This window comes from Ranitomeya imitator, chromosome 3, assembly GCF_032444005.1.
Source record: "Ranitomeya imitator isolate aRanImi1 chromosome 3, aRanImi1.pri, whole genome shotgun sequence".
NCBI lineage: Eukaryota > Metazoa > Chordata > Amphibia > Anura > Dendrobatidae > Ranitomeya > Ranitomeya imitator.
The window spans coordinates 812401510-812428862 of NC_091284.1; the positions used below are offsets into that span (position 1 = coordinate 812401510).

Genomic DNA, 27353 nt, shown 5'->3' on the forward strand with positions numbered 1-27353 from the left:
TAATAATAATAAACCCCTGATGCCGGGTAGCCTTAGCTCATATACGATTTTTGGGGTGACCGATTCCCTTTAATATTTATTCCCTTTGGAATAAATAACTGCAATCAATCGCTTCCTATAACCATCCACAAGCTTCTTACTCCTCTCAGCTGGAGTTTTGGTTCGCTCTTCATTTGTAAACTGCTCCAGGTCTCATGTGAAGGCGTCTTCTCCCAACAGCAATTTTAACACCTTTCTGACATCCGACGTACTATCCCGTCCATGTGACCTGGGCTCGTATGACCATCGACAGGATAGTACGTCATATGCGATCAGCCGCGCTCACGGGGGGAGAGCGGCTGAGTGTCAGCTGATTATCACAGCTGACATCCAGCACTATGTGCCAGGAGCGGCCACGGACCGCTCCTGGCACTTTAAACCCCGAAACACTGATCAAACAAGATCGCAGTGTTCCGACGGCATAGGGAAGCATCGCGCATTGAGGGGGCTCCCTGCGTGCTTCGCTGAGACCCTCGGAGCAACGCGATGCGATTGCGTTGTTCCGAGGGTCTCCTCCGTCCTCCTCCCTGCCGGCCACCGGATCCAAGATGGCCACGAGGTCCTGCAGGGAGGTGGCTTGCCGGCGCCTGATGAGAGCAAGCGCTGGCAAGCCTCCTGCACTGCCTGCCAGATCGCTGATCTGACACAGTGCTTTGCAAAGAGTCAGATCAGCAATCTGACACTATACTGTGATGTCCCACGCTGGGACTAAGTAAAAAGAAAAAAAATTACACTGTGTAAACATATTAAAAAAAATTCCTAAATGAAAAAAAAAAATTATTATTCCAATAAATACATTTCTTTATATAAATAAAAACAAACAATAAAAGTTCACATATTTAGTATCGCCGCGTCCGTAATGACCCCACCTATAAACTGTCACACTAGTTAACCCCTTCAGTGAACACCGTAAAAAAAATAAAAAACGAGGCAAAAAACAACGCTTTATTATCATACCGCCGAACAAAAAGTGGAATAACATGCGATCAAAAAGATGGATATAAATAAACATGGTACCGCTGAAAGCGTCATCTTGTCACGCAAAAAAACAAGCCGCCAAACAGCATCATCAGCGAAAAAATGAAAAAAAGTCATAGCTCTCAGAATAAAGCGATGCAAAAACAAATATTTTCTTTATGTAAAATAGTTTTTATTGTACAAAAGCGCCAAAACATAAAAAAATGATATAAGTGAGGAATCGCTGTAATCGTACTGACCCGAAGAATAAAACTGCTTTATCAATTTTACCAAACGCAGAACGGTATAAACGCCTCCCCCAAAGAAATTCATGAATTGATGGTTTTGGTCACTGCCAAAAACAAAACCGGAATAAAAAGCGATCAAAAAATGTCACGTGCCCGAAAATGTTACCAATAAAAACGTCAACTCGTCCCGCAAAAAACAAGACCTCAGATGACTCTGTGGACCAAAATATGGAAAAATTATAGCTCTCAAAATGTGGTAACGCAAAAAATATTTTTTGCAATGAAAAGCGTCTTTTAGTGTGTGACGGCTGCCAATCATAAAAATCCGATATAAATAGTAAACCAAACCCCCATTTATCACTCCCTTAGTTAGGGAAAAATAATAAAATAAAAAAAATGTATTTCCATTTTCCATTATGGTTAGGGTTGGCGCTAAAGTTAGGGCTAGGGTTTGGATTACGTTTACGGTTGGGTTAGGGGCATGATTAGGGGTGTATTCGGGTTAGGGGTGTGGTTAGGGTTATCGTTAAGGTTGGGATTAGGGTTAGGGTTGTAGTTAGAATTGGGGGTTTCCATTGTTTAGGCATATCAGGAGCTCTCCAAACGCGACATGGAGTCCGATCTCAATTCCAGCCAATTCTGCGTTGAAAAAGTAAAACAGTGCTACTTCCCTTCCGAGCTCTGCCATGCGCCCAAACAGTGGTTTACCCCCACACATGGGGGATCAGCGTACTCAGGACAAATTGGACAACAACTTTTGCGGTCCAATTTCTCCCGTCACCCTTGGGAAAATAAAAATTTGGGGGATAAAAAATTATTTTTGAGGTAAAAGTGATTTTTTATTTTCACGGCTCTGCGCTATACTTCTTGGATAACGGTCAGACTCCTCTCTCTCAGCCAAACGAGATCTCCGCTTTGCACTGACGAGGGGCAGTACTCCGAAACACAGTGTCTGCAAACTGAGATTCTGGTTTTGGCTATTATCCTAAGTCATGTGACAAGGCTCGTTAGAGGGTCAACATTGACTTGTAGGATTTCTACCTTCCAATAGGTGGCACTAGAGTTCTAGCTCTCTTCCTCTCTGAAGAGACAATTTGCATAATTAGCATATTTCCCAGAGGAGCATTGCGGCTTTAAGTCTCATCTCGGCATGCTTAGCATGTAGATCTCCGCAAGGAGAAACGATATTTCTTGGAGAAACTTTAGTGAAACACTTGGGGGTTCAAAGTTCTCACAACACATCTAGATAAGTTCCTTGGGGGTCTAGCTTCCAAAATGGGGTCACTTGTTGGGGTTTCCACTGTTTAGGTACATCCGGAGCTCTGCAAACGCAACATGACGCCCGCAGACCATTCCATCTAAGTCTGTATTCCAAAACGCCACTTCTTCCCTTCCGAGCTCTGCCGTGCACCCAAACAGTGGTTTACCCCCACATATGGGGGATCACCATACTCAGGACAAATTGGACAACAACTTTTGGGGTCCAATTTTTTCTGTTACCCTTGGGAAAATACAAAATTGGGGGCAAAAAAATAATTTTTGGCGCAACTGTCAGGGCGCAGAGGACGCTGCATGATGCAGTTTTTTCTGCGCCAAAAATCATGCAAAAAATGAACGCATGCGTCACAAAACGCTGTGTTGTGCATGCGTTATGTCGCCGACGCTGCGCCGCACAAAAACTTATCCGAGCATCTGGGCGTGCTTATATATTATGTTCAAGTCCCTGCGGCTGTCAGACAGTCTCAACACTCGAGAATGGTCAGATAAGAAGTTATCTGAGCACGTTCGCACATCATTATTCTCTTCTCCCCTTTCTGTTCTCCATGCTTAGTGTGACACACACAGACATACAATGCAAAGATTGAGTCAACTTCTCCGCTTTTTATCTGGTTTCACGTGTGATTTTTATATTGCCCACACCTGTTACTTGCTACAGGCGAGTTTGAACGAGCATCACATGATTGAAAAAAAAAAAAAGTTATTTACCCACAATTTTGGAAAGGTGCCAACAGTTTATTTTGTCAGGCCCATTTTGGGGGGTTTGTGTGAAATTATGTCCAGTTTGCCTTTTTTTCCACTGTTATTTTTATGTTGTTACAATACACACAAATAACTGCAATAATTGTCTGGGAGAAATACTTCATTTTCTGGAACAATTTCAAGGGTGCCAACACTTTCGGCCATGACTGTATATACTTTTTATAAATGGTATTTCCTGTCTAGTACATTTTTATCTGGATAGACAGATATAAAGTTTGTGGTCTGTGTAGCATCCAATTTTTCTTGTTTTATTTTTTTTTCCTCTATACAACTGCTTAAGGTTACAAAAGTTTCTAGAAAACAGTGGAAAGCACTAGGATGCAGCTCGGACAGTGTCAGTGTGCTATTTTTTTTTTTTTCCCGCAGACCCATTTACTTGAACGGTCAAGTTTGGTCTGCAAGTCGCACCCAAAACATGATGTCTCCATTTTTTTTATTTTTAATGTAAATCATCTGTCAAAAAAAAAAAAAACAACCTCTGACATGTGAATAGCAAAAAAAGGAGGATATGCCAATAAGGTAAGCAATAGCTCAACAGAACATAATGCGTCTGCGTCAAAAACCGTCTGAATCCTCACAGCACACACTGTACGCTGTCAGGATATTCTGGTGTCGGCAGCGAGAACTGATATTCACCTGAAAGGCTAGTGTGCGATTTGCCTACTCCCGGCCACATATCGACAGGTGCTAGGGCTCTGTTCAATAAAAGTGAATTGATCAAGTCTGGGCACGTCTAGTTGGAATGTGACCGGAAGTATGCAAATCGCTTACAAGCAATCATATCACCGCCCGCTCTCACCACCGACACTGGAGAATCCTGACAGCGTGTGGTGTTAAAGCTGCCAGGATTCAGAAGATTGCGGTCACATAGAGCGTCGTCTGCGGCCACGTAGAGCGCCCTCCGCAGTCACAGAGCGACCTCCGCAGTCACAGAGCGCCCTCCGCAGTCACATAGAGCGACCTCCGCAGTCACATAGAGCGCCGGCCGCAGTCACATAGAGCGCCGGCCGCAGTCACATAGAGCGACCTCCGCAGTCACATAGAGCGACCTCCGCAGTCACATAGAGCGACCTCCGCAGTCACATAGAGCGACCTCCGCAGTCACATAGAGCGACCTCCGCAGTCACATAGAGAGACCTCCGCAGTCACATAGAGCGACCTCCGCAGTCACAGCGCGCCGGCCGCAGTCACATGGAGCGCCGGCCGCAGTCACATAGAGCGCCGGCCGCAGTCACATAGAGCGCCGGCCGCAGTCACATAGAGCGACCTCCGCAGTCACATAGAGCGACCTCCGCAGTCACATAGAGCGACCTCCGCAGTCACATAGAGCGACCTCCGCAGTCACATAGAGCGACCTCCGCAGTCACATAGAGCGACCTCCGCAGTGACAGCGCGCCGGCCGCAGTCACATGGAGCGCCGGCCGCAGTCACATGGAGCGCCGGCCGCAGTCACATGGAGCGCCGGCCGCAGTCACATGGAGCGCCGGCCGCAGTCACATAGAGAGAGCTCCGCAGTCACATAGAGCGACCTCCGCAGTCACATAGAGCAACCTCCGCAGTCACAGTGCGCCGGCCGCAGTCACATGGAGCGCCGGCCGCAGTCACATAGAGCGCCAGCCGCAGTCACATGGAGCGCCAGCCGCAGTCACATAGAGCGCCGGCCGCAGTCACATAGAGAGACGTCCGCAGTCAGATAGAGCAACCTCCGCAGTCACAGTGCGCCGGCCGCAGTCACATGGAGCGCCGGCCGCAGTCACATGGAGCGCCGGCCGCAGTCACATGGAGCGCCGGCCGCAGTCACATAGAGAGACCTCCGCAGTCACATAGAGCAACCTCCGCAGTCACATGGAGCGCCGGCCGCAGTCACATGGAGCGCCGGCCGCAGTCACATGGAGCGCCAGCCGCAGTCACATAGAGCGCCAGCCGCAGTCACATGGAGCGCCAGCCGCAGTCACATAGAGCGCCGGCCGCAGTCACATAGAGAGACGTCCGCAGTCAGATAGAGCAACCTCCGCAGTCACAGTGCGCCGGCCGCAGTCACATGGAGCGCCGGCCGCAGTCACATGGAGCGCCGGCCGCAGTCACATGGAGCGCCGGCCGCAGTCACATAGAGAGACCTCCGCAGTCACATAGAGCAACCTCCGCAGTCACATGGAGCGCCGGCCGCAGTCACATGGAGCGCCGGCCGCAGTCACATGGAGCGCCAGCCGCAGTCACATAGAGCGCCGGCCGCAGTCACATGGAGCGCCAGCCGCAGTCACATAGAGCGCCGGCCGCAGTCACATAGAGAGACCTCCGCAGTCACATAGAGCGACCTCCGCAGTCACAGTGCGCCGGCCGCAGTCACATGGAGCGCCGGCCGCAGTCACATAGAGCGCCAGCCGCAGTCACATGGAGCGCCAGCCGCAGTCACATAGAGCGCCAGCCGCAGTCACATAGAGCGCCAGCCGCAGTCACATGGAGCGCCAGCCGCAGTCACATAGAGCGCCGGCCGCAGTCACATAGAGAGACGTCCGCAGTCAGATAGAGCAACCTCCGCAGTCACAGTGCGCCGGCCGCAGTCACATGGAGCGCCGGCCGCAGTCACATGGAGCGCCGGCCGCAGTCACATGGAGCGCCAGCCGCAGTCACATAGAGAGACCTCCGCAGTCACATAGAGCAACCTCCGCAGTCACATGGAGCGCCGGCCGCAGTCACATGGAGCGCCGGCCGCAGTCACATAGAGAGACCTCCGCAGTCACATAGAGCAACCTCCGCAGTCACATGGAGCGCCGGCCGCAGTCACATGGAGCGCCGGCCGCAGTCACATGGAGCGCCAGCCGCAGTCACATGGAGCGCCGGCCGCAGTCACATGGAGCGCCAGCCGCAGTCACATAGAGCGCCGGCCGCAGTCACATAGAGAGACCTCCGCAGTCACATAGAGCGACCTCCGCAGTCACAGTGCGCCGGCCGCAGTCACATGGAGCGCCGGCCGCAGTCACATGGAGCGCCGGCCGCAGTCACATGGAGCGCCGGCCGCAGTCACATAGAGAGACCTCCGCAGTCACATAGAGCAACCTCCGCAGTCACATGGAGCGCCGGCCGCAGTCACATGGAGCGCCGGCCGCAGTCACATGGAGCGCCAGCCGCAGTCACATAGAGCGCCAGCCGCAGTCACATGGAGCGCCAGCCGCAGTCACATAGAGCGCCGGCCGCAGTCACATGGAGCGCCAGCCGCAGTCACATAGAGCGCCGGCCGCAGTCACATGGAGCGCCAGCCGCAGTCACATAGAGCGCCGGCCGCAGTCACATAGAGAGACCTCCGCAGTCACATAGAGCGACCTCCGCAGTCACAGTGCGCCGGCCGCAGTCACATGGAGCGCCGGCCGCAGTCACATAGAGCAACCTCCGCAGTCACATAGAGAGACCTCCGCAGTCACATAGAGCAACCTCCGCAGTCACATGGAGCGCCGGCCGCAGTCACATGGAGCGCCAGCCGCAGTCACATAGAGCGCCGGCCGCAGTCACATAGAGAGACCTCCGCAGTCAGATAGAGCAACCTCCGCAGTCACAGTGCGCCGGCCGCAGTCACATGGAGCGCCGGCCGCAGTCACATAGAGCGCCGGCCGCAGTCACATAGAGAGACCTCCGGAGTCACATAGAGAGACCTCCGCAGTCACATAGAGCGCCGGCCGCAGTCACATAGAGCGACCTCCGCAGTCACAGTGCGCCAGCTGCAGTCACATGGAGCGCCGTCCGCAGTCACATAGAGCGCCGGCCGCAGTCACATAGAGCGCCGGCCGCAGTCACATAGAGCGCCGGCCGCAGTCACATAGAGCGCCGGCCGCAGTCACATAGAGCGCCGGCCGCAGTCACATGGAGCGCCGACCGCAGTCACATAGAGCGCCGGCCGCAGTCACATGGAGCGCCGACCGCAGTCACATAGAGCGCCGACCGCAGTCACATAGAGCGCCGGCCGCAGTCACATGGAGCGCCGGCCGCAGTCACATGGAGCGCCAGCCGCAGTCACATAGAGAGACCTCCGCAGTCACATAGAGCAACCTCCGCAGTCACATGGAGCGCCGGCCGCAGTCACATGGAGCGCCAGCCGCAGTCACATAGAGCGCCGGCCGCAGTCACATGGAGCGCCGGCCGCAGTCACATAGAGCGCCAGCCGCAGTCACATGGAGCGCCAGCCGCAGTCACATAGAGCGCCGGCCGCAGTCACATAGAGAGACCTCCGCAGTCAGATAGAGCAACCTCCGCAGTCACAGTGCGCCGGCCGCAGTCACATGGAGCGCCGGCCGCAGTCACATAGAGCGCCAGCCGCAGTCACATGGAGCGCCAGCCGCAGTCACATAGAGAGACCTCCGCAGTCAGATAGAGCAACCTCCGCAGTCACAGTGCGCCGGCCGCAGTCACATGGAGCGCCGGCCGCAGTCACATAGAGCGCCAGCCGCAGTCACATGGAGCGCCAGCCGCAGTCACATAGAGCGCCGGCCGCAGTCACATAGAGACCTCCGCAGTCAGATAGAGCAACCTCCGCAGTCACAGTGCGCCGGCCGCAGTCACATGGAGCGCCGGCCGCAGTCACATAGAGCGCCAGCCGCAGTCACATGGAGCGCCAGCCGCAGTCACATAGAGAGACCTCCGCAGTCAGATAGAGCAACCTCCGCAGTCACAGTGCGCCGGCCGCAGTCACATGGAGCGCCGGCCGCAGTCACATAGAGCGACCTCCGCAGTCACAGTGCGCCAGCTGCAGTCACATGGAGCGCCGGCCGCAGTCACATAGAGCGCCGGCCGCAGTCACATAGAGCGCCGGCCGCAGTCACATAGAGCGCCGGCCGCAGTCACATAGAGCGCCGGCCGCAGTCACATAGAGCGCCGGCCGCAGTCACATAGAGAGACCTCTGGAGTCACATAGAGAGACCTCCGCAGTCACATAGAGCGCCGGCCGCAGTCACATAGAGCGACCTCCGCAGTCACAGTGCGCCAGCTGCAGTCACATGGAGCGCCGTCCGCAGTCACATAGAGCGCCGGCCGCAGTCACATAGAGCGCCGGCCGCAGTCACATAGAGCGCCGGCCGCAGTCACATAGAGAGACCTCCGGAGTCACATAGAGAGACCTCCGCAGTCACATAGAGCGCCGGCCGCAGTCACATAGAGCGACCTCCGCAGTCACAGTGCGCCAGCTGCAGTCACATGGAGCGCCGTCCGCAGTCACATAGAGCGCCGGCCGCAGTCACATAGAGCGCCGGCCGCAGTCACATAGAGCGCCGGCCGCAGTCACATAGAGCGCCGGCCGCAGTCACATGGAGCGCCGACCGCAGTCACATAGAGCGCCGGCCGCAGTCACATGGAGCGCCGACCGCAGTCACATAGAGCGCCGACCGCAGTCACATAGAGCGCCGGCCGCAGTCACATAGAGCGACCTCCGCAGTCACATGGAGCGCCGACCGCAGTCACATAGAGCGCCGACCGCAGTCACATAGAGCGCCGGCCGCAGTCACATGGAGCGCCGACCGCAGTCACATAGAGCGCCGACCGCAGTCACATAGAGCGACCTCCGCAGTCACATAGAGCGACCTCCGCAGTCACATGGAGCGCCGACCGCAGTCACATAGAGCGACCTCCGCAGTCACATGGAGCGCCGGCCGCAGTCACATAGAGCGCCGGCCGCAGTCACATGGAGCGCCGGCCGCAGTCACATGGAGCGCCGGCCGCAGTCACATGGAGCGCCGGCCGCAGTCACATAGAGCGCCGGCCGCAGTCACATGGAGCGCCGGCCGCAGTCACATAGAGCGCCGGCCGCAGTCACATAGAGCGCCTGCAGAATTCTAACAAAAGACCAGATGACCCCTTTAAAGCCTCATTCAAGACATCAGTTTTTTGTCTTTGTTTTTATCCCTTTTCGGTCCACGTGTCCTTTTTACTATCAATGTGACATATGTAGAAAAATATAGAAATGCATTTTCCAAGCGTCTCCAACCCATCAGAAAGCACCCGGGTGCCAATTATATAGTTTTGGTAACACCATAACAGTACTGACCCGTGGAACAAAGTTACTCTGCCCTTTTGTACCACAAAGTGAACGTCGTAAAAAAAAAAAAAAAAATCCAAAAGGCAAAATTGCTATTTTATTTTCCAATTTTCCCACATTTGGATTTTTTTCCCCCTTTTTCAGTACGTTATATGGTAAAATTAATTTAAAACTACAACAAATAAAAAAAACCATGCCCTCGTACGGCTAGGGGAAAAAAATTGTGGCTCTTCGAAGATGGGAGAGAAAACGAAAGCACTGATAAAAAAAATGTCCCGCGTCTTAAAGGGGTTAAAGAGCCGAATTGCAGGTGAATTTCTGCACTCGCATCCACTTTGCTGTTATGTTCTGTGGATTATCTGACTGCAAATGTCGACAGAAAATCTGTCAAGTATCCACATGCATCTCCGCAGCAGAAAACCGCGCATCCCCAAATCCCGAGCTGTGACGCCCCCGGTACATAGTCACGTGTGGGGTAACTATTCCTTACCAGACATGATGGTATTGGGTATAGCAAGCTGATATATGAACGTGGTCTGGAACAGGGGGAGGCTGGTCACGATGAATGAGGATATGAGGAAGCCACGTCTGACCTTCATGGTTTGTCTGAATACCTGGCTGCTCAGAAATCCAGAAGTCGCGGCGCTTAAACCGATCAGCAAGCTTCCATACTTGAAATATTTCCTATGAGACAGGAGAGAAAAGAGTAAAGAAAAAAAAAAAAACCCTACATCTTACAAAGGGAAACTGGCCCTTTAATAGACAATATAAATATTAATCAATTCTGGTGGAACCAATGACAATGCCGACGTGATGACAGCCGCTCACTTTCCTTCATTATTGACACTGCTGGAGCGGCGCTGATGCGCGTCGGGAGGCGATGATAAGCCAAACATTTAGTTCAAGAAGGTGTTGACAACCCCTTTAATATGTGTGTTTCCTTTGTACTTAGTCAGCCAGCTCACTGAGAGATCAGATTACGTCAGAGGGAAGGAACAAAATCACAGAACAGAAAGAGGAAGGACACAGATTATGCTGCTGCTTCTAGTGTATATATCACCCCGGAGCTGGATTCACAGCTATCCTGCTCAATAATGTGCTCCATGCGTCTGCTCATTAGTGTTTTATGTTACCCCATTGCTTATTTCACAGCTTCACTGTTCAATACTGCAATGTAATATCATCCATGCAGCTTCTGTACATGTGCTACAGAGAGGCAGGAGAACAGTGATCCATCTGGTCTGTGTGTGCCGTCTATGGGAAGCAGATTACATCTGCCTATTGAAGGCTGCAGGGAAGGAAGGAGCAAAGTCACAGAACAGACAGAGGAAAACACATTATGTTCTCGCTGTTAGTGTTAATCTCACCATGGAGCTGGATTCACAGCTATACTGCTCAGTACTGCTGTAAAGTCCTCAATGCTACTTCTGTACACGTGCTACATAGAGACATGAGAGTCGTGATCCCTCTTATCTGTGTGTGCTGTATATGGGAAGTAGATTACATCTGCCTATTGAAGTCTCCAGGGAAGGGAAGAACAAAGTCAAAGAACAGAGAGAAACACATATTGTGCTTCTGCTTCTACTGTTAACCTCATCCCATAGCTGGGTTCACAGTTACACCGCTCAGTGCTACAATATAATGTTCTCCAAGCTTTGACTTCTTAGTATGTTACATCACACCAGGCTCAGTTCTGCAATATAATATCCTCCTTGCTACCGTAGCTTCTAAACATGTGCTACATAGAGACAAAAGAGCAGTGACCCCTCTTTTCTCTTTGTGCTGTGTATGGCGATTTGATTATATCTGTATATTGAAGTCTGCAGGGAGGAAAGGAGCAAAGTCACAGAACAAACAGCGGGAGACACAGATTGTGCTGCTGCTTGCAATGATTATCTCACCCTGAAGCTGGATTCACAACCACACTGCTCAGTATTGCTGCATAATGTCCTCCATGCTGCTGCTTTTGAATATGTTTTACATGGAGACAAGAGAGCAGGAATCCCTCATGTCTTTGTGTACTGTGTATGGGAGACATCATAGTACCTAGTGTCCACAAAAACAACTGAAAATATACAGAGCCTGCACAGGGGAAAATGGTGGAAAATGCAGGATTCAAGTCATATAATGGCCAGAAATTGTTTCATTCATCATGTACACACACAATACAGCTTATTCTGGAAAGTCACAGGTATAGTTTATTTTGCAATACTTGAAATCACTTCTGTGTTTTATGTGGACAAGGCCAATTCCCGGAGAAAACCTCGGCTACTTTCTCATATACTTTGCTTTAACCCCTTCCCGACCTTTGACGCCACGTAGGCGTCATGAAAGTCGGTGCCAATCCGACCCATGACGCCTATGTGGCGTCATGGAAAGATCGCGTCCCTGCAGATCCGGTGAAAGGGTTAACTCCCATTTCACCCGATCTGCAGGGACAGGGGGAGTGGTAGTTTAGCCCGGGGGGGTGGCTTCACCCCCCCGTGGCTACGATCGCTCTGATTGGCTGTTGAAAGTGAAACTGCCAATCAGAGCGATTTATAATATTTCACCTATTATAACTGGTGAAATATTACAATCCAGCCATGGCCGATGCTGCAATATCATCGGCCATGGCTGGAAACACTAATGTGCCCCCACCCCACCCCACCGATCGCCCCCCCCAAGCCACCGATCTGTCCGGTACACTGCTCTGGCTCCCCTCCGTCCAGTGCTCCGCTCCCCCCGTGCTCCAATCACCCCCCCTGCACTCAGATCCACCCCCCGTGCTCCGTTCCACCCCCCCGTGCTCCATTCCACCCCTCCCGCACTCCGATCCACCCCCCCATGCTCCGATCCCCCCCCCCCATCATACTTACCGATCCTGCCGGGGTCCGTCCGTCTTCTCCCTGGGCGCCGCTATCTTCCAAAATGCCGGCCGGCAGATTCGTTCCAAAGTGCATTTTGATCACTGAGATATAATCTATCCCAGTGATCAAAATAAAAAAAATAATAAATGACCCCCCCCCCCCCTTTGTCACCCCCATAGGTAGGGACAATAAAAAAATAAAGAATTTTTTTTTTCCACTAATGTTAGAATAGGGTTAGGGGTAGGGTTAGGGCTAGGGTTAGGGGTAGGGTTAGGGTTAGGGCTAGGGTTAGGGTTTCGGTATGTGCACACGTATTCTGGTCCTCTGCGGATTTTTCCGCTGCAGATTTGATAAATCCGCAGTGCTAAACCGCTGCGGATTTATGGCGGATTTACCGCGTTTTTTCTGCGCATTTCACTGTGGTTTTACAACTGCGATTTTCTATTTGAGCAGTTGTAAAACCGCTGCGGAATCCGCAGAAAGAAGTGACATGCTGCGGAATGTAAACCGCTGCGTTTCCGTGCAGTTTTTCCGCAGCATGTGTACAGCGATTTTTGTTTCCCATAGGTTTACATTGAACTGTAAACTCATGGGAAACTGCTGCGGATCTGCAGCGTTTTCCGCAGCGTGTGCACATACCTTTAGAATTAGGCTATGTGCACACGGTGCGGATTTGGCTGCGGATTGGCCGCTGCGGATTCGCAGCAGTGTTCCATCAGGTTTACAGTACCATGTAAACATATGAAAAACCAAATCCGCTGTGCCCATGGTGCGGAAAATACCGCGCGGAAACGCTGCGTTGTATTTTCCGCAGCATGTCAATTCTTTGTGCGGATTCCGCAGCGTTTTACACCTGTTCCTCAATAGGAATCCGCAGGTGAAATCCGCACAAAAAACACTGGCAATCCGCGGTAAATCCGCAGGTAAAACGCAGTGCCTTTTACCCGCGGATTTTTCAAAAATGATGCTGAAAAATCTCACACGAATCCGCAATGTGGGCACATAGTCTTAGGAATAGGGTTGGAATTAGGGTTGTGGTTAGGGTTGTGATTAGGTTATGGCTACAGTTGGGATTAGGGGTGTGTTGGGGTTAGTGTTGGAGGTAGAATTGAGGGGTTTCCACTGTTTAGGCACATCAGGGGTCTCCAAACGCAACATGGCGCCACCATTGATTCCAGCCAATCTTGTATTCAAAAAGTCAAATGGTGCTCCCTCAATTCCGAGCCCCGACGTGTGCCCAAACAGTGGTTTACCCCCACATATGGGGTACCGGCATACTCAGGACAAACTGCGCAACAATTACTGGGGTCCAATTTCTCCTGTTACCCTTGGGAAAATTAAAAAATGCTTGCTAAAACATAATTTTTGAGGAAAGAAAAATGATTTTTTATTTTCACGGCTCTGCGTTGTAAACGTCTGTGAAGCACTTGGGGGTTCAAAGTGCTCACCACATATCTAGATAAGTTCCTTGGGGGGTCTAGTTTCTAAAATGGGGTCACTTGTGGGGGGTTTCTGCATTTCAAAAGTCACTACTTCCCTTCTGAGCCCCCACGTGTGCCCAAACAGTGGTTTACCCCCACACATGGGGTATCAGCGTACTCAGGAGAAACTGGACAACAAATATTGGGGTCAAATTTCTCTGTTACCCTTGGGAAAATAAAAAATTCTGGGCTAAATAATTATTTTTGAGGAAAGAAAACGTATTTATTATTTTCACGGCTCTGCATTATAAACTTCTGTGAAGCACTTGGGGGTTCAAAGTGCTCACCACACATCTAGATAAGTTCCTTTCGGGGTCTAGTTTCCAAAATGGGGTCACTTGTGGGGGGTTTCTACTGTTTAGCCACATCAGGGGCTCTGCAAACGCAACGTGACGCCCGCAGAGCATTCCATCAAAGTCTGCATTTCAAAGCGTCACTACTTCAATTCCGAGCCCCGGCATGTGCCCAAACAGTAGTTTACCCCCACATATGGGGTATCAGCGTACTCAGGAGAAACTGGACAACAACTTTTGGGGTCAAATTTCTCCTGTTACCCTTGGGAAAATAAAAAATTGCAGGCTGAAAGATCATTTTTGAGAAAATAATTATTTTTTTTTATTTTCATGGCTCTGCGTTATAAACTTCTGTGAAGCACTTGGGGGTTCAAAGTCCTCACCACACATCTAGATTAGTTCCTTTGGGGGTCTAGTTTCTAAAATGGGGTCATTTCTGGGGGATCTCCAATGTTTAGGCACACAGGGGCTCTCCAAACGTGACATGGTGTCCGCTAATGATTGGAGCTAATTTTCCATTTAAAAAGCCAAATGGCATGCCTTCCCTTCCGAGCCCTGCCGTGTAGGGGTATCAGCGTACTCAGGACAAACTGGACAACAACTTTTGGGGTCCAATTTCTCCTATTACCCTTGGCAAAATAGGAAATTCCAGGCTAAAAAATCATTTTTGAGGAAAGAAAAATTATTTTTTATTTTCATGGCTCTGCGTTATAAACTTCTGTGAAGCACCTGGGGGTTTGAAGTGCTCAATATGCATCTAGATAAGTTCCTTTGGGGGTCTAGTTTCCAAAATGGGGTCACTTGTGGGGGAGCTCCAATGTTTAGGCCCACAGGGGCTCTCCAAACGCGACATGGTGTCCGCTAACAATTGGAGCTAATTTTCCATTCAAAAAGTCAAATGGCGCTCCTTCCCTTCCGAGCCTTACCATGTGCCCAAACAGTGGTTTACCCCCACATGTGAGGTATTGGTGTATTCAGGAGAAATTGCCCAACAAATTTTAGGATCCATTTTATCCTGTTGCCCATATGAAAATGAAAAAATTGAGGCTAAAAGAATTTTTTTGTGAAAAAAAAGTACTTTTTCATTTTTACGGATCAATTTGTGAAGCACCTGGGGGTTCAAAGTGCTCACTATGCATCTAGATAAGTTCCTTGGGGCGTCTAGTTTCCAAAATGGGGTCACTTGTGGGGGAGCTCCAGTTTGTAGGCACACGGGGGCTCTCCAAACGTGACATGGTGTCCGCTAAAGAGTGGAGCCAATTTTTCATTCAAAAAGTCAAATGGCGTGCCTTCCCTTCCAAGCCCTGCCGTGCGCCCAAACAGTGGTTTACCCCCACATGTGAGGTATCAGCGTACTCAGAGCAAATTGGACAACAACTTTCGTGGTTCAGTTTCTCCTTTTACCATTGGGAAAATAAAAAAAAATTGTTGCTAAAAGATAATTTTTGTGACTAAAAAGTTAAATGTTCATTTTTTCCTTCCATGTTGCTGCTGCGAAGCACATGAAGGGTTAATAAACTTCTTGAATGTGGTTTTGAGTACCTTGAGGGGTGCCGTTTTTAGAATGGTGTCACTTTTGGGTATTTTCAGCCATACAGACCCCTCAAACTGACTTCAAATGTGAGGTGGTCCCTAAAAAAAATGGTTTTGTAAATTTCGTTGTAAAAATGAGAAATCGCTGGTCAAATTTTAACCCTTATAACTTCCTAGCAAAAAAAAATTTTGTTTCCAAAATTGTGCTGATGTAAAGTATACATGTGGGAAATGTTATTTATTAACTATTTTGTGTCACATAACTCTCTGGTTTAACAGAATAAAAATTCAAAATGTGAAAATTGCGAAATTTTCAAAAGTTTTGCCAAATTTCCATTTTTATCACAAATAAACGCAGAATTTATTGACCTAAATTTACCACTAACATGAAGCCCAATATGTCACGAAAAAACAGTCTCAGAACCGCTAGGATCCGTTGAAGCGTTCCTGAGTTATTACCTCATAAAGGGACACTGGTCAGAATTGCAAAAAACGGCAAGGTCTTTAAGGTCAAAATAGGCTGGGTCATGAAGGGGTTAATGCCTTCTCAACATGCTTAGGACTTCTGTTTCACGTATACACCATGAAAAGCTCCAGACATGAACGTTAATAGTATAAAGTTACATCAGAAAGCCATAGGGTTCTAAAAAAAAAACGTACACCAAGCGGTAAACTTGTTTTTTCTTATTTTTAATTTTACATTTATCAGCTAGATCAAGGCCAAAAGGACATTTAACCTTGAGGACCCATTTACCATGCATGTCGGGGGCTTTTCTTACACACTAAACATACATGACCTTGAGCTCCATGATTGGCTGCAGCGCTGTCAATGTCACGTCAGTGCTGCAGGCAATTACAGACACCAGGAGCAGCGGCGTAGACTCAGTGCAGGATCCCGGTAGGGCGACCAAAGCACAGATCGTTATTTTTTTTAATAAACTGCAGGGGGTTTGTAAAAACAGAAAAACCCTTTACCAACTTTGGCACCCAAGGAGGGAAGCGCCTGTGTAGTAGGTCAGCATGGCAGTCATGAGCCTGGCACAGGTCCCAGGTTTTTTATTTTTTTTTTAGGAATATGCCACTAAGTGTGATATTGACACGCAATATTACAAACGGGATCACAGCTTCAAATTTTACAATAAAAATATTGGGTTTTTTTAATAAGTAGGCCACTCATATTTATGATGGTGAAGAATGCATGAGCAGAAGACGCAGAGCGCGTCGAGGACTGCGCATGCTAAAATGACCGGCTGCTGTAGAAAAAAAAAAAACAGTCATCTGGAGTAGTAACGCGGCTCCGTTACATGGCGATACTCACCGGTCAACTGCAGGGAGTTCACTCAATCTTACGTCTAGGAACTTTGAAAACTCGCTCTGCGGACTCTCCGGATGCCCCATCGTGGCTCGATTATGTCCAAATGACTCTCGTGCTGTAAACCTGTAACATACAAGACAGGAGATGAAATAACATAGTGGAGACCAATAGTGGCCAACCGCTGCGTCGCTGAGAAAGTACAATTTCCAGAACCCTGGCAGCGCACGCTGGGAGCCATAGTGTCTCACATGATTAAAAGGGGGTGGTTGTAAGATTAGAATAAACGGGAGGCAAAAACCGCTGGGTGCCATGTCTGCTGGGTGCCAAGTCTAGCTGGTGCAGCACAGCAACAATAGAAGGAAAAAAAAGAGGTAGAGGGGCACTTGCAGCGGCTGGAAGTGCCGCTCTCCATCTTTTTTCCATCTCATGTGATTGACATGCTAAAGGGAGGTCCGAAGTCACCAGAATAACTCCTAAAATCCGGCCTCGCTCGGTAAAGCTTGCTTTGGCTTTATCTGAGCACTGTGTATGCGCTGGGAGGAAGCGGCACAAAGCGGCGCTGCGGTACTGTAATTCCTGGCTTCCACTCGCAAAGATGGATATTGTCGGATAGCATTGGTAAAAACAAGCACTTTTGCAAGTTACTGCTTATTAAAATTTCCAGTCGTTCTTGAGATATTATACCTTTTCTTATGTTTATAGCTCGTTGCCTAGGAAACCTACCACCGTTGCGGTCTAGGTTTCAAGCACTGCAATGAATCTGCACTTGATTAGGAGGTACCAGCGCTCTCCAGTGATCCCGGCCAGCTTAAAAACAGAACTTAAAAGGCACTGTAGAAATGAGCTTGTAAGCGCTGAGAATGTTCTGCTGTCTTGCAGCGGTGGTCGGTCACCAAAGGAACGAGATGTAAACAAAAGGAAAGTGTTAATATCTCAAGACCGACTGAAAAATTTAAAAAGCAGTAAAAAGCAAAATTGCTTGTATCTACAAGATCTATCCAACAACAGTGATTTGTGAAAATGGGAATAATCCTTTGAGCTGGCAGACAATTTTGTTTGAGTCCCTCATACAAATGAACATTCGGCTTGGCAGGCCATTGATGTATTTCTGAGAAGAGAGGAGAAAGCCGCTGTCAGCGAGCTATGGCAGTGCCTTATCTCCCTCAGGAAAAAAGGGCTAATCTCACAAGAGCAATGCAAGTCTATGGGTCCTTAAAAAAAAACAAAAAAAAAAACAGACAGCACTTGGATGGCCTCCGAGTATGGTCCGATTTTCATGGAGTGTTACATAGGAGAAGAATAGAGAATTTTTTTTTCCCCCACTTTTAATGTACAAGAAATCTAATGACACTTGGACCAAACTCTGGTCAAACTTGGTCAGTATTTCTTGTACTTGAAAAAACAGACATCTGAATAAAGCTTTAGGCAGATTTGTAAAATGCGACTTTTACCAACTGTTGCATTTTTTTTTTGTATATCTCACTCCAGTCCTTGATTAGAATAAGGTTTCTGGAGAGGTCGTCAACTTGAATGATTAAAAAAGTAATTTGTCATGATCCAGGTCGGGGTTTCTTCTTGCTTTTCTTTCCCCGGCCTGGTTATGGTGGGGTTAACCTTTCTTGCCTCTCTTTGGTTCGTGGGTGGCTATTTATTGGTGCCACTCCTGGTAGCATTTGTCAGTAAGGCCGGGATCACACATGCGAGAAACACGTCCGTGTCTCGCATGTGAAATCCAAGCTCTGCCGCCGGCACTCCAGAGCGGAGCGTGCGGCCGCATAGCAACACATGGAGCCGCACGCTCCGCTCCACAGTGCCAGCGCCAGAGCTTGGATTTCACATGCGAGACACGGACGTGTTTCTCGCATGTGTGATCCCGGCCTAATACTTGCAGTCCCTGGCTTGAGCAGCTGATCCGTATACCCTTGTGATCCTTCTGCCTCTGATTACCCGTGACTGTGCCTGACCCGTTCCCTGACTTGGTGTGTGTTTGGTGGTTCCCTACAGTGTATGACCCGGCTTGTATTTTGAACTCTCCCTCCTGCTTTCCGTCTCTGTTACTACGTTTCCCGTCTGGCTTCGACTCTCTGGCTCGCACCCCGACTACGTCTTTTGTCTCACGTTTTGGATCCCGCGCTCCCCTGTCTGGTTCTGGCTTGTCTCTGACCTCGTGCATTGCTGTGACCTCTGGTACTTTGTCTTCCTGTTTGTTGCTGACCGGCCTGTCTGACTACTCGGCCGCCTCCTGGTGGTGCTCCTCACTTTGCACCTTTTCCCCTTACCTGAGTTCCCTGGTGGTGGTTGCGCGCAACTGCCTTGCAGTTGTATTACAGACTTCAAGAAATTGGGTCCTTGGTCTATAATACATTAACCCCTTCCCAACCATAGAACATGAAACGTCATTTGTGGATGTACGGTGCAGGGTCTGGAGCTGTGTTATATGCCCAGTATCTGCCTCCAAGGCCTCCTTCACACGTCTGTGCTTAAACACCTGAAAAAAACAGTACTGGTGCCATCCGTGTGTCATCCATGTTTGCCATCAGTGTATATTCCATTTGTCATCACTGTGTCATCCGTGTTTAGTCCGTGTGTCATCAGTGTTGATCATCAGGGTTTTTCCAGTATGGATTAATAGATACGATACGATACGATACGATACACTTTATTGATCCCGTGGGAAATTATGGTATCACAGCAGCACAACTTAAATCATAAAAATCATAAAGGAATTCCATAGTTGACATGACAGTTTGTTGACAGAAGAACATTATACATTAGAATAGGTCATACACAACGAGTGAACTGAATGTAGAGAAATAAGTAGACATTCACCTTGGTGGTTTAACCCTAATGTTATTGTTGTACATTCCCATGGCAGTTGGCACAAACGATTTCCTATATTTTTCCTTCTTACACCTCAGAAGTATTAGCCGGTTGCTGAAGGTGCTCTTCTGTCTCATGAATAGCTCATATAGTGGATGTGCATTATTGTTCATAATTGCCATACACTTTTTCAGAGTTCTTCTCTCCACTACCTCCCCAAAAGAGTCCAGCTTGCAGCCCACAGCAGAACTTGCCTTCTTAATAATCTTATTCAGCTTATTAGCATCAGAGGCCCGCACACTACTACCCCAGCACGTGATTGCAAAAAAGATGGCACTTGCCACCACAGATTGGTAGAACATTTCTAACATTTTGCTACACACATTAAAAGACCTCAGTTTCCTTAGGAAATACAGTCTGCTCATCCCCTTCTTGTAGACAAACTCTGAGTGGCATCTCCAGTCCAGTTTGCTATCCAAATGGACCCCCAAATATTTGTAACTCTCCACCTGCTCGACCTCCTGACCAGCAATAGTGATCGGTAAGCATTCCAACTTTCTCCTGCTATAGTTGGCCACCAACTCCTTAGTTTTCTTAACATTTAGCTGCAGATAGTTACCATTGCACCAATCCACGAAATTCGACACCACCCTTCTATATTCCTCATCCCCCTGATCTCCCCTAATGCATCCCACAACCACAGAGTCATCCGAAAATTTTTGAAGATGGCAAAGTTCAGATTTATACTGAAAGTCTGAAGTATACAGTGTGAATAGAAAGGGCGCAAGCACCGTTCCCTGGGGGGCACCTACACTGCTCAATAATCTGCTGGACACCACTGCTCCCATCTGTACAAACAGATAAATGACAGAGTCTCTATACCTTGTATTGTTACACACATACAGCAGACAGTTGTCACCCATGTGCTGTATGTATTTTTCATGGACCCGTTGACTTGTGCGGTTACTTGTCATCCGTTCACGTGAGCAGCAGCGTAGGTGATAATGGGTGTCGGATCTGTGAATAAAACCGATACCACGCGGACCTGCGTAAGAGGCCTAACAGCAGGGACCGGAGGCCGCTCAGATCGCTGCTGGTTAACCCTTCACATTCCGCTGTCACTCTGATTAAATTGCTGTGACCAGTGCGGACCTCCCTCCAGCTGCCCATCGCCCACACTCCCGGTCACCTCCTTCAACTTACTGTTACGACGCCCCTCCGCAGGACTACCCCTGAGGAAGGTAGTCTCCGAAACGCGCGTCGGGGTGGACAGGAACGGCGTGCATGCGTGCTGTTACCTCCCACTGTGGTATGTATATGGATCTTAATTATATTTGTAATTAGGTCACATTAGTCTACTATGATGATATACCTGTATAATGCAGTTACATGCCGAATATGGGTCTTTGGACAATGTATAAAAGATAGTCACATGCACCCTGACCTGTCCTTTTGTATGTGCTGGGTTTGACGGAGGGGATTTTCCCATTTGCTATGTTTTATGCCTGTTGATATATAATAAAGTTTTGCACATTTGTATACTCTTGGACTTTTTGACTGCTCCTCTTTTTCGAATATATTCTATGTATTTTTCATGGACCCGATGACTTGTGCTGTTACTTGTCATCCGTTCACGTGATCAGCAGCGTAGGTGATAATGGGTGTCGGATCTGTGAATAAAACCGATACCACGCGGACCTGCCTAAGAGGCCTAACAGCAGTGACCGGAGGCTCCTCAGATCGCTGCTGGTTAACCCTTCACATCCCGCTGTGACCAGTGCGGACCTCCCTCCGGCTGCCCGTCGCCTCCGTCCGCTTACTCTTACGACGCCCCTCCGCGGGTGACCATTTCATAGTATATAGCACGATGAAACAACTGCAGGTTCGAGTCCACAAAACGGTGTAAAAAGTAGTTCAAAATTAAAAATAAATATAAGAAAATTACTTCCAATGCCAAAAATAATGATAAAACAATAATCCAATCTATCAAAAAATGAAAAGCACGAAATAAGAGCATTGGTGATTGTCAGAAGCCACGGGGATGTAATAAGGGCACAGAAGACATCCACCTTCTCCCCCACACCGGCCGCCAGAAACCCGTCCGTCCTCACCTACACGGCGGCCCGACGGTAGTCCTCCTCCGCTCTTCACCTTCACCCCCGTGCTGCCTGCATGGGCGCAGCCATCTTGGCCGTCACGTGACGCGGCGGCGGAGTCATGTGACCACGCAGACGCCTGGACCAGCCCCAGCTGCAGCCTGGGCTCCGGTGGGTGAGCGCACCTGACATGACCTGAGGCGGGAGATCGGCAGCAGGGAGATCGGCAGCAGCGCCCCCTGCAGCCATGTGTCGTCCTACCCTCTGGCCCGGCAGCTGGGATGGCCTCCCCTGCCTCCTGTCTCTGCCTGGCGACCCGAGACCCCTGTAACAAGCCCCCCTCAGCAGCTGCCACCTCTGGGAGAGCCCCACACACAGCAGTGAGGGCTGGGGCTGCTGCCAGTTGTCGCATCCTCACTGCCCCCTATTCACACCAAGTGTTACCGCAGCCCAGATGCCATTATGCATTTTTTTTTTTTACTATGCATATTTCATTTTCCTAGTAAAACTAAAATGACCTCTGATGGGGGTTTCATTTAATATTTCATTTAATTTTACCTTTATATTTTTATTAAATTTTAATTGCAAAATTTGCATGAACGATTGTATTTTTTTTTTTAAAATATTATTTGTATTCATTTTTTATTTTTGGGGGGCTGAAAGGATTAAAAACAAATTAATATATGTTATCACATCTGCAGTAATTTTTACCTTGGACTTCTGCTCCTGATTGTGAGGATTTCACTTATTTTTTCATTTATAAATATATCAACCAGGGAGAATGCCAGTGAAGAAGAAAGGTGGGCATATTATTATTATTATTATTATTATTATTATTATTTATGACATTATTATTATTATGACATTATTATTTAGTCATTATTTTATTATGTTATTTTATTATATAATGTTCATTTTGAAATTGTATTATTGACCCATAATTATAATAATTAATGATGCAAGTCTACAAAAATTGTATCAATCATAATATTACTATTCTATATTAATCATAATTTCAACTATATCTTCTACAATGTTCATAGTACGCGTATTTTATAGTAGCATTATATTTATATAGTGTTTATGCTACTAGTATTATATTAAATGTTAATATATATTTTATTAAAAATAAATACTAATATATATTAATAAATAACATAATTTCAATGTATTACCATTTATAGTATAGTTATCATTATGTCATATTTCAAAATACAATTTCATTGTATTAATTATATTACAATTTAGTATTATTGTTATTCATTATTAGTATACATTTTTAACATTATTTCATCGTATTAGTATTTTTTATTATAATTTACTATTTAGCATTATTATTTACACTCATTTTTAATGTATTTTTTTGTGTTATTTGCTTAGTTTTTTTTATTATCATTTGTATTATATTGACGTTTGAAATGATGCCTTTGTATTGTTGTTTCTATTATAATCTATGATCATTACTAGTATTATGTTTACTTTTTTTTTATTATATATATATATTTTTTTTAAATTATGCAATAACAAATTTAGACTGGCTAAGATCCCACAATGAGCTTTTGGTGCGTTTTGACGCGGAGATTTTTGCTTCATCAAAAACACAATAATGTTAAAAAAAGACGCTCAAAAACAGACGGAAGAAAAGCGAGTAACCTCATTTAAATAATTGGTGCCGAAATTATGCAACTTCCAAAACTCAAAAAGCTCATCATAGGAATGTAAAAAAAAAAAAAGAAATATTACTGTGGACACCTAAAAGAAACAGGAAGCATCTTGTGGGCGATGGGGGGGTTTGACTTTGGGGTTTCTGTCACTAGGGGAACGTTCGCTGAACCCTTCTGAGTCAGTAGGCCGGCCAGTGTTGGGGAAAGCTGCGTTTGGCTCCTGTGTTTTTTTTTTTTTTTAACAAGTTTTTTAATCTTTTGCCTATCTGATGGCTAATGCACACGAAGCATGCGGCTATGAAGCTTTGGGGGGAAAAAGCATCAGAAACAGCTGTAACTAAGGGGATTTTTGCTGCGACTCATTACATTTGTTTCGTGGAATATGTAAAATATTTCTTCCAATTTTTTGTTGAGTGATTTTAGGTTTATTAAATGTAATTAAATAAGAAATGTACTTTTTTTGTCGTAAGTAAATGTCCATTTTCATCCCCTCCTTCACTGTCATTGTCATTTATTCTGAGTGTGAATTTACATATACTGTATGTATACATCCATATTGGAGCTGTGCCATAAAATGTATGTGTACCAGCCAAACTCCCATTTGTATAAGTTTGGTTAATGGTACTGCAATCTTTGGGCTTGTCTGCCACTCAGTGACGACCACCCCCCAAAAAAACTAAATATATATATATATCTCTGTATCGCTTAAAATTGAAATTGCAACATTGAGAGAGAAAAGTCTTGGAATGATGGAAATCACGGGATGGAAAGAAAAGTTACTGATCTGCAAATATTGGCAAAATGGAAAAAAAAATTCAAATGTATTAAGTTTGAAGTATCAGCGCCTAAAAATCCTTGCATTTACGTTCCTTGGCAGCTATCAATGAGGTTGAGGATTTTCTGCCACCCTGAATGCACATGGGCAAACCATCAGGATTGGCTGCTGGCTCCTCCCTGTGATATGGCCAACCAATGATGTCCCAGATGTGCTGGCTGGGAGACAAGTCCGGAGACGCTGCAGGCCGTGGTAGCATATTTAGGTCTTGCAGGCTGCTCACAGTAGCACACGACATTTAGGACATTTTGCAGAAATGGCCGTACCACTGGTTCCACCACCAGATCAATCTAAAGCTGAACTGTTAATATATCTGGAAATAAGACTAAAGGGGTCTGGCTATCGAACATTATACCACCCCACGCCATAATCTTTGGAGTACACCCGGTGTGACGTTCCCTCATGAAGGCCTGCTCATGACGTTACCCAAGTGGCCTCCAGATGGAGAATAGAATGGAGGTCCCGCGATGAATCCCGCTTTTTTCTTGGTCACAGTGATAGCCGGAGATTAGTGAGGAGACCACGTGATCAACGCCATAAAGAGTTCTTCATGAGGAAACGTCACACCACTCTTATTCCCTGGATTATGGGAGCTTCACACCGGTCCTACTGTAGGGATTATGGTGGGAGGTGACATAATGTACGGTAGATGGACACCTTTAGTCTTCATCCCACCACAGCTTGGTGTTACATTGATTTGGTGGAACCATGAAGCCATGTATCCAAAGTCCTAGGAGCCATTTTCCATGATGACACCATTGGGCCACGTCTTGCTCTCGTTATTGTAAGCAGCAGCTGAATGTCCCACCACCATGGTCTGCAGCGTCTCCGGACTTTGTTCACATCAAGCACATCGTTGGTCAGTGATTTCACGGGAGCTGCCAGCAGTGATCATTAGAAGATCAATATCATCTCCATCATGTGATTTCCATAATTCCATTGTTATATATACTCTCTTTGTGATGTTTTATTTTGTTTTTTATACTGGACACCACTGCTGAGATATTCCGTACCGCCAAGACAACAGGGCAGAATCATGAAACTGTTTTCAACAGAATTCATGCAGCAAAACTGTTTCAAATATTCCATTGTGCAACTTTCGCCATTTTCTTGCCAATCCAGGCCAACTTTTCGAAAAGTGTCTGGAGCTTCACCAGAAGGGAGCATCGAATTCGCTGTAATTTACACCACAAAACAGATGCACATTTCTACAATAATCTGCACTAGTCCTTGACATTTTTTGCTCTTGACCGCTGTGCCAAAATCACGCCTCTTAATGAATTTGGCAGTTCTTACTTCAGTGCACTCTTCATCAAGTTTGGTGTCCAAATTACCATTTTTGATTAATTGGGGACGATGGCTTACCTCTAAACTAAACCCAAATTACCTTCTGACCAGTGAATGAAGGGCGTCTATAGATCCGTTTATTGTATTCCCCTGTTCTTAAAATAAGTGTAAAAAAAACCCCTAAGGTCTTACTCAGACCTCCATTTTTTTTATATACAGTCATGGCTGAGAGTATTGGCACCCTTGAAATTGTTTCAAAAAACGAAGTATTTCTCCCAGAAAATTATTGCAATTACTCGTTTTGTTATGCTTGTTTATTTTTTTGTGTATGTATCAGAACAACACAAAAAAAAACAGAGGGAAAAAAGGCAAATTGGACATAGTTTCACACAAAATCCCCAAAAATGATCCGGACAAAATTGTTGGCACCCTCAGGTTAACATTTGGTTGCGCACCCTTTGGAATAAATAACTGCAATCAGTCTCTTCCCATAACCATCCAGAAGCTTCTTAGGCTACGTTCACATTTGCGTTGTTGTGTGTTGCGTCGGCGGCGCAACGCACAACACATGCAAAAACGCATTGTTTTGTGACGCATGCGTCCATTTTTGGCTTGATTTTGGACGCAAAAAAATGCAACTTGCTGCGTCCTCTGCGCCCTGACGCTTGCGCCAAAAATGACACATGCGTCACAAAATGCAACACAACACATGTCCATGCGCCCCCATGTTAAATATAGGGGCGCATGACGCATGCGTCGCCGCGGCTGCGCCCGACGCAACGCTAATGTGAACGTAGCCTTACACCTCTGAGCTGGAGTTTGGAGCAGCACTCTTCTTCCGTAAACTGCTCCAGGTCTTCTCGTATGTGACGGCGCCATCTCCCAACAGCAATTTTATGATTTCTCCACAGGTGATCGATGGGATTTAGATCCAGATTCATTGTTGTCGCTTCAGAACTCTCCAGCGCTTTTCTTTCCAACCATTTCTGGAGCCTTCTTGAAGTACGGTGAAGAAAGTCGGCCAGCTCACCTGATGAAGGTTCATTTGAAGAGCATGGAAATCATCCTGAGCAGACAGGGAAAAAAAGGATTGCATCCAGCTCCTGGTAAAACCAATGCGTTTATTTAGAAAAAATTCTTAAAATATTACTTCCACGGAGGAGGGGGGTATGTGAAGGGGTCGACAGGTAAAGCAAAGCGTTTCGAACACAACTCCGGCATTCTTTGTCACAGTTCTCATGTCCTAATACTGGCTGTAATTACGGTACATGCGGGTGTTTCAGCCCAGTCATATGGGGTAGGATATGTGCTCGCAATCTGAAACGAAAAACTCAGATACATATGCAATTCCAGTGTATACAAGGAAAATGAAAACACACACTAAACAGGAAAAAAAAACTGATTTACAATATAAAAACTGATTAACAATCTCATTCATATTATTTTTAATTTTTTTCTTATTCATAGTAGCCATCCTGAACATACGATTCATTCCATCTAAGTTGGAGTGTTCAGTAAAGCTACGTTCACATTTGCGGTGCGTCGGGCGCAACCGCGGTGACGCATGCGTCATGCGCCCCTATATTTAACATGGGGGTGCGTTTTGTGATGCATGCGTCTTTTTTGGCACATCAGGGCGCAGAGGATGCAGCAAGTTGCATTTTTTTTGCGTCCAAAATCGGCCTAAAATGGACGCATGCGTCACAAAACAATGCGTTTTTGCATGCGTTGTGCGTTGCGTCGCCGACGCAACACACAACAACGCAAATGTGAACGTAGCCTAAGATTGTAAGAAATTGCAGTAACCCAAACAACTTGGATAGGCAAATTAGCGATTAGATTGGAAAAAAAGGGGGTTTTCCCTCCTGGTCCCTAAA

At 47.2% G+C, this 27353-nt stretch overlaps 2 protein-coding genes across 4 annotated transcripts in view; one reads left to right on the top strand and one right to left on the bottom strand.

Moving 5' to 3' along the window:
• TMEM126A (transmembrane protein 126A) overlaps positions 1-21798 on the bottom strand; it is a 52357-nt gene extending 30559 nt beyond the window's left edge. For both annotated transcript variants that reach the window (XM_069759333.1, XM_069759334.1), the window contains exons 1-3: positions 21706-21798; positions 16778-16897; positions 9794-9987 (exon numbers count right to left, since the gene is read on the bottom strand). In XM_069759333.1, the coding sequence (XP_069615434.1) occupies positions 9794-9987; positions 16778-16857 (274 nt within the window). In that variant the 5' untranslated portion in view covers positions 16858-16897; positions 21706-21798. The remainder of the gene's footprint in view (positions 1-9793; positions 9988-16777; positions 16898-21705) is intronic.
• Position 21799: 1 nt separating this feature from the next.
• Positions 21800-27353, top strand: part of DLG2 (discs large MAGUK scaffold protein 2) — a 1534662-nt gene continuing 1529108 nt past the window's right edge. For both annotated transcript variants that reach the window (XM_069759326.1, XM_069759327.1), the window contains exon 1: positions 21800-22490. In XM_069759326.1, the coding sequence (XP_069615427.1) occupies positions 22472-22490 (19 nt within the window). In that variant the 5' untranslated portion in view covers positions 21800-22471. The remainder of the gene's footprint in view (positions 22491-27353) is intronic.